This window comes from Arabidopsis lyrata (assembly GCF_000004255.2).
Source record: "Arabidopsis lyrata subsp. lyrata unplaced genomic scaffold ARALYscaffold_4, whole genome shotgun sequence".
NCBI lineage: Eukaryota > Viridiplantae > Streptophyta > Magnoliopsida > Brassicales > Brassicaceae > Arabidopsis > Arabidopsis lyrata.
This window is the reverse complement of record NW_003302552.1, coordinates 21,284,646-21,301,560: the sequence shown is the minus strand read 5'-3', so window position 1 is coordinate 21,301,560 and position 16,915 is coordinate 21,284,646. Positions and strand designations below refer to the sequence as shown.

The 16,915-nt window shown below is 35.7% G+C and overlaps 4 protein-coding genes and 1 pseudogene across 4 annotated transcripts; 2 read left to right on the top strand and 3 right to left on the bottom strand.

Moving 5' to 3' along the window:
• Positions 1-6,305: 6,305 nt before the first annotated feature.
• Positions 6,306-9,509, bottom strand: LOC9317978 (annotated as a pseudogene).
• Positions 9,510-10,606: 1,097 nt separating this feature from the next.
• Positions 10,607-11,910, top strand: LOC9317977 (endochitinase CHI). Its single transcript, XM_002881865.2, has 2 exons — positions 10,607-11,137; positions 11,360-11,910. Exons 1-2 carry the CDS (start codon positions 10,714-10,716, stop codon positions 11,776-11,778), a joined length of 843 nt encoding a protein of 280 aa, XP_002881911.1. The 5' UTR covers positions 10,607-10,713; the 3' UTR covers positions 11,779-11,910.
• A 1,101-nt stretch (positions 11,911-13,011) lies between these two features.
• On the top strand, positions 13,012-14,726 carry LOC9316122 (peptidyl-prolyl cis-trans isomerase FKBP16-3, chloroplastic). The gene is made up of 7 exons (XM_021027941.1): positions 13,012-13,175; positions 13,479-13,735; positions 13,828-13,911; positions 13,981-14,030; positions 14,152-14,200; positions 14,306-14,380; positions 14,472-14,726. The coding sequence occupies exons 1-7, from the start codon at positions 13,139-13,141 to the stop codon at positions 14,589-14,591; spliced, it is 672 nt and encodes a 223-aa protein (XP_020883600.1). The 5' UTR covers positions 13,012-13,138; the 3' UTR covers positions 14,592-14,726.
• Positions 14,727-14,752: 26 nt separating this feature from the next.
• On the bottom strand, positions 14,753-15,322 carry LOC9316121 (defensin-like protein 197). The gene is made up of 2 exons (XM_021027944.1): positions 15,203-15,322; positions 14,753-15,135 (listed from the first exon to the last, which is right to left on the bottom strand). Exons 1-2 carry the CDS (start codon positions 15,255-15,257, stop codon positions 14,924-14,926), a joined length of 267 nt encoding a protein of 88 aa, XP_020883603.1. The 5' UTR covers positions 15,258-15,322; the 3' UTR covers positions 14,753-14,923.
• A 217-nt stretch (positions 15,323-15,539) lies between these two features.
• LOC9316120 lies at positions 15,540-16,418 on the bottom strand. The gene has a single exon (XM_002880007.2). The coding sequence runs from the start codon at positions 16,229-16,231 to the stop codon at positions 15,722-15,724; it is 510 nt and encodes a 169-aa protein (XP_002880053.1). The 5' UTR covers positions 16,232-16,418; the 3' UTR covers positions 15,540-15,721.
• Between the last annotated feature and the right edge of the window lie 497 nt (positions 16,419-16,915).

Below are 16,915 nucleotides of genomic sequence, written 5' to 3'. Positions count from 1 at the left end.
ACGATGCCTTAAGCTGTTATCTTTTAATTTGGAGTTTTGATGTCTTCATTCCGGTGCAAAACACAAGAATCAACGTTTGATTTCATATCAGCGAAGATTTCTTACCGGAATCGGCGCTCAACGGCGAAGGTTGTTGCCGGAAAACTTTTGATTACTCATCCAGCGTGTGACGTGGTATATCCGGTTGTCGACACGTTCCATGGATGGAGTTCAGATAGAATTGCTTCTGCAGAAGTCTGGTTATCTGATGGGCCTTTCTTTTGGCTTCTTTATTTCTGTAAATCTAAAGTTGGGGCTTTGTTTAAGCCTTTGTATGATATGGTCAATCTTAATAAAATCCTATCTTCGAGTTAAAAAAAAAAAACGAGAGAGAGAGAGAGAGGCGATGGAGGCGATTTTAGGGTTTCTTTCCCAACAATGATGGTTTTCGATCGGAGGCATTTGGATCGGTTTATTTTTGGTCCTCCATGGAGTTTCAATGGTCGGATCTGTGGGTATCAATTGGATTCTAGGGTTCTTGGGTTGATTGCGGTGGTGTTCGGTGACCCGTTTGAAAGGTTCTGGTCATGGGAAGGGACCAATATTGTGGTCTCTCCCAATCGCTCTATTTTCCTCTCCGTTTTCCGCTGCCTTCGTTCCTCTGTTCAAGCTCAGTTACCGCCGCCTCCGCCTCTTTGAAACCCTAATCCTATATCCACTAAGGAGATCCTCTCTTAGTTCAATTTCCTCTAAACCCAGATCTTCGAAACCGTTATAAAGTTTCAAGCTTCGAAGCCTAACCTCTCTTCATGGTTTTCTCTCATGGGTTCTTCTCCCAAATCTTCAAACCCAGGTGACGATTTCACAAAATTGATTCTTTTTTGTTTCTGGGTATTTGTAAAGATGTTCACTTTTCTGAGGTTTGGGTAATTGTGTACAGAGAAGAAGAGAAGATGTAAGTGTACGATGAATTTTGCGTCTTTGTTTGCTGTTGGAGCACCTGAGGCTTTAGTTATTGGTGTTGTCGCTTTGTTAGTCTTTGGTCCTAAAGGCCTTGATGAGGTTAGTGTCTCAATTTTTCCTGATTTTGTGATGATTGATTTGTATGAGTTCTTTTCAATAAAATCTTGTTATTTACAGATTTTGATTTATATGTTGCTAAGTTTTATTGATAGGATGAGGAATCTGAGAATATGGAAGTCTTTCAGGTATTCAAAGAGTTAAGTTCTGCAGAGAATTGAAGAGAAGGCAAAGGGTATTCAAAGACTTGAAGATCTGCAGAGAATTGAAGAGAAGGCAAAGGGATTCGGAGAGAAAGAGTAGAAGATTTTTTTTTTTTTTTTTGTGATATTTTAGTTATTATTTCTCATACAAAATATATTTTCTAAATTTTGTTTTAAATTATTACTTTTTCTATTTATAAATTAAAATTAGATTTTTTTGAATTCGTAATTCAAAATAAAAATCAAAATTTAAAATTATAAATTAAAATCAGATCCATATAAAATATATAATTGCATATTAAAAAAAAAACGCTATATTTAATGAAAATATGATAGCAATGAAAAAAACTGCTATGTTATGTCTTCGATCTACTATAACGGACGATGATAGAGCGTTTGTTAAAGCGCTATAGTATCGTTAGATAGCGTTTTTTGGACGCTGCGAAAGATCAATATTCATGTAGTGAGAGAAAGGCGATGGAGGCGATTTTAGGGTTTCTTTCCCAACAAAAGTTTATAGAGGTGATTGGCTTATGGAATCAGGAAAAGAGAAGTATTGTACCAAGGGAGGGGCAATTCTCATAAAATATCGAATTATTTTATGTACACAGACATATCAGAAACATACATAGTTATATGATGGCAAACATTAAACGTACGTACACCGACAAAAAATATGGTACACATGGTCCAGACATAAACGTACACTGTCTACACGGTGACAAAAAACAAGGACATAAAACTAAATAGGATTTTTGCAAGTCTTCTTGTTATGACCTGCTTGTCTACATCTTGTACACTGATTCAGAAAAAGTATTTCTGTTTTTTTTTTCCAGTAGTGACAACAACAATAAGTTAACAAACAATGCATCTTATACTCTAAACATAGATATAGGCAAATATGTGCACATGTTAGAATGTTAAAACTTACTCAGTTTTCACCCCTGGATGGTATCACCATCCTTTTGGTGGTTGGTCTCCCTGGTGGTCGTCTACTGTATGGAGGAATCAGTATCATATCCGATATATCTTGTGGGATGACATCATCCTTTCGATCAGCGATAGGTAGAATCGGTTCTTGGAAAGAATCCATTTAATGTAACATTGAATTGTTATATTAAAATACTAATATGTTGATATCCATTTTGTTATATTTTTTATGATGTAGTTGATGTATGTATGAATGAATGAAGCTATTTTGAAGATTAACGTACTCAATTTTCAAACAGATGATAGTTTGTGAGGGTAAACATACACGGTCATAAGACAAGATGAACATAGTAATAAGGAGATAAACGTAAAGTATTTTTCAAAATTGGTGACGTATCCAAAATTAAAAACGTACATCATCATACAATCGAAAACGTACATCATTCTACAAACGAAAACGTACACGACTAGAAGATGACACATAAACATACACTACATTAATCTGAGAGTGTTATGAAATCTTATATGTATATTGGATTTTTGTAAGTTTTCTTGTGATGTTATTCGCTTTTACATCTTATACAACTATAAGACAAATATATTTTTCAAAATAAAATTGCATCTACTACCCCGTGTTCACATTAAATTCATAATATGGTGTACATATATTATGTACACGTACACTAGTCCAGTAAGACATGAAAATGCTCCTTAATGACCCTCTAATCCCTAACTCAAAACCTTTGACTTCAAGAAAATGAAACAAAGCAAGGAAAATATTTATTTGGTTTTCTAATTTAATAAAAATTGAACAAGAAAATGAACAAAACGATTTTTATTTGGTTTTTTTTTGTTTATGAATTTGAAAATAGAATTGAAATTTGTAGAAAGGAAAGAGTAAACCTGGATAGATAGGAGCGTTTTAAGCTCTGATACCAGATGATACACGATCGGAGTCACTCCTTTCCTATATCAAGAATTCAACGCGTAACGTCTTGCGGAAGTGTTGTAACGGTGGTGACAGAGTCGAATAGTAACCAGAACTAATCAATTAACCAAGAAAATGACTCAAACAAATGCTCAAAGACTATAACTTTGAAAGCAAACAAACTGAACTTTTATTACTTGAAAATTGCGTGCATGAAAAGAACAAGGAAGAAGAGCTTATATAGGCTCGAGACAAAGAGACCTCCAATGGTCAAGAAATGAAAACAAGGAAACAAATATGCGAAATAAATGATAACTTGGAGAGGATGTGATCTTCTAGCCGTTGGGAATAAGTAGTGGTGATGTGTTGGTGCCGGTTATGTTAAGAAGTGGGAGACGTCTTGGAGAAGGAGAAATAACCTCGTGGCTTGAGTCTTCTGGCTGAAAAGGAGGTTTAGATGTCTTGAGTGTAAGAATGGTTCGTCAGCGAGTCCATCAGCGATTCCTTCATTGAGTCCTTCAGGGAGTCCTTCAGCAAATAGCTCAGCTAGTCCATCAACATGTTTTATGTCCGCATCATACGACCTCTCCAAACAGTTACATCCTAAAAATGTCTAAATCACATAAGTCTTATACTATGTACGTACACAAAAATATTTATTGGAGCGTACATGGTACAACATTAATTTAATTTTTTGACATCAAAATTAAGTTATTATGTCAGTTATTTGTATGACTGTATTTTTTTCATATGTTGTTCATACATGATTTGAATGTTTTGTTTTTATAGTCAAAAAATATTTAAAACGTAAATATACAAATTATTTAGATATTTACGTACATATATACACACACATTACTACCGTGTACGTACACATTACTACCGTGTACGTATATATTATTACCGTTACGCACATATGTGTATATGATATTGCTAATCGTGAATAGTCTTCGATAATAATAAATAAAATATTATTTAAAATAGAAATAAAAATTTGAAAATGGGTCTGATAGAAAAAAAAAGAATTTTAACTAAAAATATAAAAACAATAAATATGTATAAAATGGAAAAGCGAATCATCTACTGACAAGTGTTTAAGATTTTCAAACCACACACGGCTCTGTGTCACGTTAAAACATACTATTCCTCAATGTTTTTCTTTAGTTGTGAGGTTTGTTTCTACTGCTTCTCGTATTTGACATATGATTATGTAAATTGCGTAACAGAGCTGGAGTTTTGTGAGTCTCATTAGAGTCAATTTGTGTGTTGATCATAGTTGATTTCAATTATTTACTGAAAACAAATTATTAATATTTTTTTAATTGAGTTCGTAGAAAACTTGTATGAAATTGGTAAGATATTTTTGGTAGATATATGTCCTTATTTGAGTTTTTTCTATTTACGTGTATGTAGTTTACGGTATACACAGTATTGATTATAAAATGGATATGTACTTCAGTTATATCATGTACTATTGTGGAGACGGTGTACGTAATATTTATAGAGTTTGTATTTTAGTTTTTCGACTTCAAAATACGCTAATATAAACTAGATTTACAAAATCAATAAATAAATTAAATGTAAAAAAACAAAAGATTATAAGAAAATTGTGAACAGTCAATCGCATAACTGAACCGCATAACTGAACCGTGTATAGTGTACGTAACTGAACCGTACAGTGAACAGTACATCGCATAACTGAACTGCATAACTAAACCGGAACAGTGTACATAACTGAACCGCTTAACTAAACCGTACAGTGAACAGTACATCGGTAGGGGTAAAATGGTCAGATTTTGGCCAAAATGTCAAAACATGAAAGCTCATTCTCACTTTGCCAAAACTTGAAAATAAAACTTGGTCAACTGCCATAACTTGAAATTTACCCCTCTGTAAATATATGTCTTGCCTTCGGGATAGAGAATTTGCATGAATGGTACTACATAGTTGAATTTTATATGCTTGAATAGTAAATTGGATGGGTGGTCAAGTAAGTTGAACCCATATAATATACGTAAACCTTAGACCATCCTTATTGCAAGTCTATTAGACTAGTTACAATGGTGCTTTTTTAAACAGCTGAAATAATTGTTCAACTGTTGAACTCTTACAATGAGGGTGTTGAAAAAACAAAAAATCCTAGGTGGATTAAACACGGTTGTAAAAATTCAACATGTTGAAAACAGAAAATAGGAGACCACATGTGACATGTATTTTCTTTTTACTAGATGTTGAAAATTTTAAGATTTTTTTCTCACCCTAATTATTTAAAATCAATTATTGTTTAATAAACTAATGTATTTTTTTCTGGGTTTTATATCAAAATTTATCAATTTTTTTCCTCTATACATGGAAACTTGTTTCATTTGATTTGGATATAGGAAAAAAAGTCTATTTACTATAATTCTTTTAATTATCTTATAAAAAACTTTTGTTTAATCTAATTTTAATTGATAATTAAGTGTTATTAATATGTAACTAAAAACATAAATAAGAATATGAGATAAAAATAGTGGGATATGTTGTTAAAATTTTATTAAACAAACTATTTATAGATATTATAAATTAAATAGATGTTAAATGATTATGTGGAAGAGAGAGAATGTGAGGTGGAATGTTAAAAGTAAAAAAAGAGGGTGTTGAAAAAACAAACCAATGTACATAGTCTTACTATAAATCTTAGGTATAATATAATCAAAATAATATGTGAATAGTTTAGAAGAGTTCCTTAGCTAAGAAATAAAAGAAGGTTTAAGAGCTTCAAACCATTACAAAAGCTTTTAGCTATAATTTTTTTCAATAAAACAATTCATAATAATAGTTAAGAGACAAAATTAAGAGTCTACCATTAAGGTTGCTCTTATGTATGTAATGAATAGGACACGTAGTATTGACTTTGACTTAGATAACCACAGCGACTTTTCTTCACAGATCTATAAAAGAATCGTTTAGGGCGGTTCATAATATGCAGTTTAATTAGGACATGATTATCAAATGTTTCTTAACAATGACTCTTAGTAAATTTTTAGTATTAAAATCTTAAGATTTACCTCTTACAAACATGTTTTGGCTCTTAGCTGAAACTTTTCTTACCAATCTTACCATTTACCATTTACCATTTAATTAAATACTTTTTAATACTTAAGATTTACCTAAGATTTGGCTAAGAACCTACCAATAATCATGGTGTTAGTATACATGTTTAATTGGTGTACATGTTTTTATCACAATACGATGCCGTTTAAATTAGTGTATATGCAGTACCATCCATCATAGATTATAATGTATTTTTAAGTTTCTTACAGGTTTTAATTTTTTTTTTTTTTTTTTTTTTACGTTTTTATATTTACGTGTTTATATTTATACCCAACAGTTTTCATCGTTTGTTGGCTTAATTACGATCGAGGAGTTTTAACGTAACATGGCTAGTTTTCAAAATCTTTGTACCGAACATTTAAAAAATTGTCTATGATATTGATCCACATTAATCAACGATGTGGGATGTTGAAATCTAAATCATCGTCTCTTATTATCTGCATTGAATATTTTGGTTTTTTCATTTCCAGAGGAACAATCAATGGTAAATAGCAGCAAAATCGAATTTGGACTCTTTTTTGTGGAATTTGGATCCCAAGATCTTTACAACTTGTTAGGAGAAAATACTCTTGTCTTGTTGGCCTTGGTTAAGCTATCTTGATTCTTTTCTACAATATTTTGAACAGCTTCTTCAAAATAGTGTAAAGTATCTTGACTTGGTATTGAGAAGTTAGAAGTCTCTGGAATCTCATCAGTAGTTTTTGGAACTGTTTCCGCCGGTAAAAATAAAAGAGGCTTAGGTGGAATCTGCATAGCCTCTAGACTTCCCTCTAACATTTCAACGACTTTGCTCATTGGTGGACGATCAGATGGGTTGGTCTGAATACACCACAGACCCACATATACCATTTTCTTTACTATCTTCTCATCTTCTTCTTCTATTATTTGATTTGCGAAAACACTCATGATTTCTCCTTCCTCAATCATCTTGCTCCAGTATTTTCAGCTCTTTCTCTTGCTCCAATCATCTCAAGAACCACCATTCCATAACTATATACATCCGATTTATGAGAAACTCCTCCAAAATTCTTGGAAAACACTTCTGGGGCAATGTACCCTACCGTGCCTCTCGCGTCTAGCATTGACATGATGCTTTCATGCATTATTCTTGGATAGTTTAGCAAGACCGAAATCAGAAATCTTGGGGCATGAATCTCCGCTGATGAGTATATTTTGCGGCTTAATATCAAAATGTACAATCCTCGATACACAACCGTCGTGCAAGTATTCAAGGCCATGAGAGACACCTACCGCAATGTTGTATAACGTTTTCCATTCCATCTTTGCTGACATCTTCTCGGAGATGAACTTGTCGAGGGATCCATTCGGCATGAACTCATATATTATAGCTTTCTTGCTCCCTTCATAGCAGAATCCAAGCAGTGAAACAATATTGACATGAGATGTCCTACTCATGCTAGCTACCTCATTGATGAACTCTTCCCCATTCCCATTTGCCTCCTTCAAGATTTTCACTGCAACATCTCGGCTGCCATCTGGTAACTTCCCTTTATAGACGGTTCCAAATCCCCCTCTCCCAAGAACATTTGCAAATGATTTTGTCATCTTCTTGACTTGTGCATAACTATAACGTTTTAACATTACAACTGCTTCGATGTTCTTCCCATTCAAATCACTCTTTCTCATATTATTTGCTCTCACCTTTACCACAACCGCAATAATGATAATCATTGAAAAAACTGATGAAACTCCTACAAGAGAACAATCCTCGAAAGTTAAGTGTTATATACACGAAAAATTAATGAGCAAGACAGTAGTTGACTGTAAAATGTCACACGGTTGAAGTGTACCAAGTATGAGTGTTAACTTCAATGGGGATTTTCCTGCAAATGTATTAAACAAAGATTTCGATTAACAAAAAATTAAAATTAGATACATTTCCGAATAGGACGAAGGAAAACTGAAGAATGTAACCTTTTGATCCAGTTTTATTGGGAGGTGGAGACACTGAGGGAGCTTCAAAAAAAAAAAAAAATCGTATTAAGTGCTACTGCCAATTGTTGCTACTCCAACAGGTAACTTGATTATAGATAATCAATATACATCTAAGTAGCGAACTAATTCGATTTAGTATGCGAACCTATTAACCCACTATAAAATTCACATATTGATTAGCGATTATACGAATCCATAAAAACATGCAAGGTACAATTTTTTTGTCAACATCAAGCATTCAACTAACTTAACTAAAACTATCTTTTAAATGAGTGGCCGGATCTAGCGCTTTGATTTTTGGGTTTTGGCCGGATCTAGCGCTATGATAGAAATGAATATAAATTTTTTGAAATGAAATGGAGACGAGTGGAGGGGAACTTACGTAGTTTTGTTGTGCTAGACGGGCAAAACGTGATGACAAAGTTGGAGGAGTACTGACATGTGAAGGTGCTACTATTAGTGTCGTAGGCGTAGCTATAAGCGCGTGGGCACACGTTGTTGAAAGTCTGCGAGTAGTTCGTCTGCTTGCATTCTTCCGGTCCTACGACATTGTCCTCTGCAACGTAGTTTCCAACACAGCAAATCTCTGCCGACATGTTTTGCTGACACGAGGTCCTGCAGGCAAATGGATCGTTCGATCCGGTGTCGCTATTGCTCAACCTCAGCTCCGATGGACATGACCTGTTCAAGTCAACAATGCATCCGATGCTTTCGCACTTTTCGTTCTCGGGGGTTACAAGCAAAGGGAGGTTGTAACCATTGATGACGCTGACGTCGTAATAGTCTACACCATCCTCAGGAGTCGCAGCGAGATTAAACTCGGCTAAAGTTGCCATAATTGTCGTGTTTACAACGCGATCAGAGCACTCAAGTTCGCCGGAGTTACAGTCTCCGGTGATGCATGAGAAACCCCCTGATGAGTTGGTCGTGCACAACGTCCTACCCCAGAATTGACCTATCCACGACGACGTCGCTTGGACGGTACGCGTCTGTCCTTTGTCCAGACGGAAAGCGTTTGTTTCGAGCGATCCCTGGTAGGTGTAGGATGCAGGCCATATAGTGTATTCGCATTTGTTCTCTATCGTAAAGTTCCTCGACGACATCACTACAAACGAAAGGGTTAACAAATAGTGAGTGATAAAACAAGGTCACAGACTCACACACACAAAAGTTTCGGACTGGAAACGTACCCGAGACCAAAAAATGACAAGCAAGGAGGAAAAGCAACGCAAATCTCCCTTCCATGTCTTGAAGATTAAGATTCGAAAAGAAATTTCGTTTAGTTAATAATTAAGAGACAACCCTTTCTACTCTATCTCGATTAGGAACATTCAAGGATAAAATATCTTGCAAGGAAGAAGTAAAATGAAAATTCTCTTCTTATTTTCACCATCGTTTGATGGGTATTTGTCGCGGTCACGTATATTAAATCAAGCTGTCTGCTCTGATTCAAAAATGTGCCATGCCAGTGCCGGTGGGACACGGAAACTAGGTTTTGAATGGGACGTAAATCAAAGTAGATATCTAATTTCAGTTGACCAAAAAAAACACATATATAAAAGATATTCAGATACAGTAACCCCCCTTTACAAGTCATTCACAATAATTTTAAAATGGTTGGAATAAATCAAAGAACCAAGTTTGACTATTCAAGAGAATTAAGAAAAACATCATAGATTATTATTCTTCTGTATTGTTCAAAATTATGGATATATAACTAATGCATTCCTTTATGCGTCTTTGGATTATTATTTCGTATAAGACTTATTCAATAATAAGTTTGGCCAATAAGACTTATTCAATAAAAAGTTTGGCCAACAAGACATTATTTCTTACTAGCTTATTCAATAAAAAGTTTTGCCAACAATTATGACCTTTTCTGTTATTTACAATGTTTCACACGTGTATTGTTGTGTTATATACATGGGATTAGTAAAATCAATCAACTAAAAGCTCTACTGACTAAACATAAACTTGTCTTATAACCATGACTTAATTGTTTTGCAAATTGGCGAATATTTTCAATAGACCCACAAAAATCAAATATATACTTTTTTCCTAGATCTCATCTCTGATAATTTTTCTTTAGACTAAATGTTTACATTAAACAAAATTGATGTAACGTTAGATTGAAACAAAAATTACGATATTTATTTGAAAATTTCCTTACGTAACGTGACGAATGGGCAAACAACTGATAAATATACATGGCGTTGGCCTTGACGTTGACTTAATAATTACAAGATACTTCTTTTGTTTCAAAATATAACATGTTTTAGATATTTTGTTTTGTTTTATATTATAAGATGTTTTGTAATTTTCTATGCAAATTTAAATGTGTTTAATCATTTGTGACCATTTATATTCTACAGTATTTTTTTTATGATTGGTGAGATTTGTTTTTATTAAATATAAATCATATTTTTTAAAAGAAAAACAAACTATCTAAATATGTGTGCTTATAATTTGAAACGTACTTGTTTTTACCACAAAATGTATGCTTCACGAATCTATCATCGTCTATAACTCCTCATCTATAAAACACGAAGCTACTTGTTTTGAAGCATACATCTCAATCTGCCTCGCAGACACAGAAAAACAATGGCGAATTACGCTAAACCCACATCACGAAATGACCGATTTGCTCCTTTTCTCACAACCCTATTGTTCCTAATCCTAACCGTTTCCAAACCGGTCGCCTCTCAGAACTGTGGCTGCGCCTCTGACTTCTGTTGCAGTAAATATGGCTACTGTGGTACGACCGATGAGTTCTGTGGCGACGGCTGCCAGGCAGGACCTTGCCGGAGTGGTGGCAGCGGTGGAGATCCTGCTGTTTCACTTGAAGGAACGGTGACACCTGACTTCTTTAACTCTATACTAAACCAAAGAGGTGATTGTCCAGGTAAAGGATTCTACACTCACGACACCTTCATCGCCGCAGCTAATTCCTACCCTAGCTTCGGTGCTTCCATCTCCAAGCGCGAAATCGCTGCCTTTTTCGCTCACGTAGCCCAAGAAACAGAGTGTAAGTAAATTTTCTCACATGTTTGAATGAATAACTAAAGATAGTTATAATTTATTTTATTTTATTTTAGTTACAACTTATTGGTCTAATTTGACTAAATTCAATTTCAGCATAAGATGAAAAAAAATCAGTATAATATACAAATTTTGGTTCATATAATATGTCCACCACTAAGATTCGTTTTTGTGACCATATATATGAATTGATTATACCTTGTTGCAGTCATGTGCTACATTGAGGAAATTGATGGACCAGCAAAGGCCGCAGCCGGAGAGTACTGCGACACAACTAAACCAGAGTTCCCATGTGCACAAGGAAAGGGCTACTATGGTCGTGGTGCAATCCAGCTCTCGTGGAACTACAACTACGGTCTCTGTGGCAGAGACCTGAACGAGAACTTATTGGCTTCACCAGAGAAAGTGGCTCAAGACCAAGTTCTTGCCTTCAAGACCGCTTTCTGGTTCTGGACCACTAATGTTCGTGCGAGTTTTAAATCGGGCTTTGGCGCGACCATCAGAGCTGTGAATAGTAGGGAGTGTAGCGGAGGAGATTCTACAGCCAAAGCCGCCAACAGGATTAAGTATTTCCAAGACTATTGTGGCAAGCTTGGAGTTGCACCTGGAGATAACCTCACTTGTTAAAGTTTCCTCTGTATCCATCCAAAAGAACCAGTGTTTAAAATATAAGAATAAGAGATCACATAAGAGAAAGTATCATATTAGTATAATAATGTTGTAAACTTGTAATAGTGTCAATAAATGATTTCTTATGCATAGGCAAAGCGGATTTAAGAAAAAAAGCTAGACACAATGTAAGCTTTAAAAGCCAACGCAATTGTAAACTTGTCACCAATACACATTGGATATATATCTGTGTTTATATCTAAGTGCATGAACATATCTAAGTTGTTAAGAACAACAGAGAGAACAAAAATAGATAAGTTATAAATTAAACAGAGAACCTTTCCAATGAAGTCAGAACAATCTTGGGGAGATTGAAATTTACAGGAGTTTGACTAATCGTAGCTCAAAGTTAAAGTCTTCAATATGTTGATTGCCACTAAAATTGCGAAGCAAACACTCTCGGTTTACGAAACTAGACTAAAACCTAAATTCTTCTACAAATAAAAGGAAGATGAAAAAAAAATGGCCACCAACATGAAATTCGTCTCTTTTGCTTTTGCTACTTGTTCTTCTTTTCTCGGTTGGTTGTTTTTGGCCAAACTTTTGAATTTTTTCATTTAAAAAATTTGTAATGTTTTCAAGTTTTGATCAAGGTCGAGCGTGAAATAATCCATGGATAGCTTTTTAAATCTTTGTTTGTTTCTTTATAGATGTTGAAGGGTTGGTTTCTAATTAAGGAAAGTGGTTCCTTGTGCTGCAATTCACATCCAACATTCGGAGTATGCAATTCATCTGAAGATGAGGACAGATGCAACACTTGGTGTCTTGGTGGTTGTGCTAATGGCAAAGGTGGTCCTTGCAAACATCTTCTTTATGGAGGACAATGCCACTGTTTCTATTAATTAGGATCAGTCAGTTTGAAGCAAAAAAAAATAAGGATCAGTTTAAGTTGATCTTTGCATTTATTTGCCATATGTGTTTCACCGTTTGATTTTTTCATTTAGTTTATATGTTAATAATTGAAACTATATTCATTGTCTTAGTCATATTTTTTATATGATACAATTAGTCAGTCAATTACAGTAAAGTAGTAAACACATGCTTTTAACCGTTGGAGGATTAAAGTGAGCCGGCGCCGTTTTGCAAAGGAGAACTACTTGCCGTTTCAACTTCTGGATGGTCCACTCCTTGACGTTCATGTTTACTTGAATCCCTAACGAAATAAATAAATAAAATGGAAAATTTAAGAAACTACGAGAGCCAAGTCAGCAAGAACCGAACGCAGAAACAAAACCAGAGATTTCGTTATCCACTGAAGTTCGTTTGCTTCTGTCAAATTTGCCAAATCGTCAATTTTTTCGAGCTTAACCAAAAAAAGATGGCAGCTTCTTCTCCATCTCTCCTTCTACCACTAGGTAAGAACCTAAGCTACTGATTCTATTTTCTGATTTCTTCTCAAAGACGAGATTTTTTTCCGTCTGTTCTTATCCACTTGGGATTCTGGGTTTCTCAATTCTTTGCATTTCTGTGCCGAATCTACTTTCTCAGAGATAAAAATCTCATCTTTGTTGAATCTCTTGATCAGTACGGTTCAGATTAAACCGGCTTCGTTCTTGTCTTGCATAGTTGCAATTAGAATTGTAGAATTCATTACTCTTATGTTCAATTGTTAGCTATTGTTTGGTTTTGGCAATCTGACATTCTGGTAATGAATTTAGGTTCAGTATCTAGAAATGGTCTAGCCATCAAGAATCCATATTCATCAAGATATATAGTTGCAAGAGTCATAGCTTCAGAAACAAGAGAGCAAAGCTGTAAAATCAATAGTCTCTCTAGCCGTAGAGAAGCAATGCTATTGGTACTCGGCGTGTCAGGAGGATTATCATTTAGCTCACTTGCGGCTTATGCAGCCGGTTTACCTCCAGAAGATAAACCGAGACTCTGTGAAGCCGAATGCGAGAAAGAGCTTGAAAATGTATGGTGAGATCACACAAATACCTTTTGGCATTCTATAAAACCTTTTTGATTCATGACATTGAGGATTTTCTGTTGTGTTTTTGGTTAAAGGTTCCAATGGTAACCACAGAATCAGGGCTTCAGTATAAGGATATCAAAGTCGGTACAGGCCCTAGTCCCCCGGTTGGTTTTCAGGTAAGGACTGAATCAAACCATTGTATAATTTAAAGAAACTGTATCAAGATAGGTGTAAAAATGTTGTAGGTTGCTGCTAATTATGTGGCTATGGTTCCATCAGGGCAAATATTCGACAGGTGATCTTTCTCAATCCATACAAAACCGAACAATTTGATCGTCTTTACTGATTGATTTCTATCCTGGAATAATATTAGCTGAATGAACTACTATCAAATGGTCACATTCACTCAATTGCAGTTCTCTGGAGAAAGGTCTACCGTATCTGTTTCGTGTTGGGTCTGGCCAGGTAATTGTGTGGATATCTACTTCTAGCTTACTGGGAAACAAGTTCATTGAGATCAAGAAATGATTTAGTTTTAGCCACAAAAGTAGTTTCTGATACTTTAAACAGGTGATCAAGGGACTTGATGAAGGAATCTTGAGTATGAAAGCTGGTGGCAAACGTAGACTCTACATTCCAGGGCCTGTAAGTGCTCATTAAGATTATGCATAATCATTTATTGTAACAGAGATTCTAACTTCCTGCATTTTGGATTCTGTAAATGTTACACCATAAGTTGGCCTTTCCAAAGGGTCTAACTTCAGCTCCAGGGAGGCCGAGAGTTGCACCAAACAGTCCGGTCGTATTTGACGTTAGCTTAGAGTTCATTCCAGGTCTCGATTCAGAGGAAGAGTGAAACTCTGTTTTCAAGTGCAAAATGTAATCTTCAATACACACACAATTACAAGATTCTATGGGTGATATTTATCTCATTGTACTTCATTCATTGAAGAACATCACATTGATTAGAAACGTCAGCATTTTTCAGTTCCTCACCATTTGCAATCATTGTAACACATGAAAACATAACAAATTATGTCGACAATATATGAAAATGTTAGGCAATATTACATCAAGCACATACATAAATTTATATCATATGGAAGTACAAACACTTAGGGCGGGTAGGGGCGGTTGCGTTTGGCGATTGAAGCTGAAACCAGCGGTTTGATACTTTTCTTGTAGAGTCTAGTCGTCTTTACAGTAGTCGCAGAAGCATTTGATAGTTTTGTGTTTGGGTTGCTTCACGCATTTACCGCCTTTTGCACCTTTGAAGCTCCGGCAGTTTTGACGGCACAACGTGGGGAAGAACTTAGGGTTACAGAACGTGGGACCCACGTCTCCGCCGTACTCAACCACACATATGAACTTGTCTTTTGCTTCTATCTTCTCCGGCGCCTCTGCATATTGTAATGAGGTTGTGAATATCGTAATAATGTAGTAACTATATAGATTAAGTGTACTTACCAAGAACGACGAGGAAGAAGACAAACAGCACAAGGAAGATGGAAACAGACTTCATTTTCCTTTGCTTATTGCCCACTTTGGAGATGTATCGGACATTGCTGTTTTTATAGTGATATGAAATGATTGATTCAGCTTCTTAAGTAACTTTTGTGTAAATATTCGGAGCCAAAAAAGGAAAATACAAATATCTGAGGCACGAAACCAGTCCCTACTAGATTTGGCAAATCTAGATTGCTTTGTAGGTCAAAACGTTTTTCACGTGGTCTTTTTCAAGCTCCACTAGTTCTTTAATTTCTTTTATCTGGATTTCTCTTCGGATACATGTGGACTGGATCAAACAGATATGTTTATGTTCAGATCAAACGACATGTAAGACTTTGAAGTTTATGTTCCACTTCCACATCATGTCTAAAATTTAGGTAGAGTTTTAGTGTAAACAAGATTGTTAAATTGTTAAAATTTAAAAGAACTTGTTGAAGCAGATCTTTTAAAAAAAAAAGAACAACGTAATCTTTTATTCTAATCAGAGAGGCTTAGAAAAACCGAAGTAGCAACTCCAATCGCGTACACACCAATCGCAGCTCCGATCAAGTTTTGACCCGACCGAGTCACCGCACCGATCCCAGCGATTCCGACGATTCCTAATGGAATCTGACTCGCTATCGTCTTCCTCGCGTTTCCCACAACGGCTTCCGCAAAAACCTCAACGGCCCATTCTTTGAACTCCTCCGGTCCAAGGATCTCCTCCTCCTCCGCTGCTGCGACTCGAGAGACGGTGACTCGGAGAGCTGAGTCGACTTGGGATTGACTCGGAGGAGAAGGGACCCATCTGGTGATTAGAGAGAACCCGAGAGAGGAAAGATTCCGGTGGATGTGAGCGGCGGCGGAGACGAGCTGGTAGGGACGAACTCCGGCGAAAGCATGCTGTGCAAGAGAAAGAGACTCCTCGTACGCTGAGTCACAAGCCGAGTTAAACTCGGGCGAGTTGGATAGAATCGTCGTGACTCGCTTTGAACCCGATATCCCCATTTTTCTCCTTCTCTCTCTCTCCTCTCTTTCAGTTACGGAGAATCTATTGATCTGTTGTTCACACGTCACAAAATTGAAGTTAATTTTTGACCGTTGGATTTAGCCGTAAATTAATCGGACGCTGTACGATTTTCTTTTTGTCGTATATGATTATGATTATGATCATTTGGAATTAATCTTTTTTTTTCCTACAGAACACAATATTTAATCTTTTTTTGATAATTTTTTAGTTCTAACAGTAACAATTATAATTGCGGAAAGCGAAGTCGCATCTAACTTCATATCTCTTTTTTTGGTCGGGTTTACAGTTTCAACACAAAGTTGAAGCCATTAATCAGGTATAGTAGCAGATGAAATTTCATAAAAAAGAAAGAAAAAAAAAAAACTATTTTTACGATGAAATCTCTTAGATCATCAGCAGTGGGGCAAGTGGATGGGGGTGTGTTAGTGGGATTTTATTAATAAAATAATGTGATTCATCTTTTTCTTCCCCATGGCAAGCTTTCTCTTCAGATCCTCTATTTCTCTTTGCGTCTGTCATTCCTTCTGCTTCCAAACAAACATCAGAGATGAGATTTCGCATGGCAATTTCGGAGTTACAGATCGAATTGTAGCAAAATCGATTCCAATCAGAAGAAGGAAAGAAGAAGGATCTAACCTCGCCGGAGGTGTCGGTTGTGCGGG

Excerpts from the sequence above, each read along its gene's own strand:
- LOC9317977 (XM_002881865.2), top strand. The coding sequence starts at position 10,714 with ATGGCGAATTACGCTAAACCCACATCACGAAATGACCGATTTGCTCCT. Across the intron at positions 11,138-11,359 it reads CGTAGCCCAAGAAACAGAGT|TCATGTGCTACATTGAGGAA; the intron begins GTAAGTAAATTT and ends ACCTTGTTGCAG.
- LOC9316122 (XM_021027941.1), top strand. The coding sequence starts at position 13,139 with ATGGCAGCTTCTTCTCCATCTCTCCTTCTACCACTAG. Across the intron at positions 13,176-13,478 it reads ATCTCTCCTTCTACCACTAG|GTTCAGTATCTAGAAATGGT; the intron begins GTAAGAACCTAA and ends TAATGAATTTAG. Across the intron at positions 14,381-14,471 it reads GACTCTACATTCCAGGGCCT|TTGGCCTTTCCAAAGGGTCT; the intron begins GTAAGTGCTCAT and ends TTACACCATAAG.
- LOC9316121 (XM_021027944.1), bottom strand. The coding sequence starts at position 15,257 with ATGAAGTCTGTTTCCATCTTCCTTGTGCTGTTTGTCTTCTTCCTCGTC. Across the intron at positions 15,136-15,202 it reads CTTCTTCCTCGTCGTTCTTG|AGGCGCCGGAGAAGATAGAA; the intron begins GTAAGTACACTT and ends TACAATATGCAG.
- LOC9316120 (XM_002880007.2), bottom strand. The coding sequence starts at position 16,231 with ATGGGGATATCGGGTTCAAAGCGAGTCACGACGATTCTATCCAACTCG.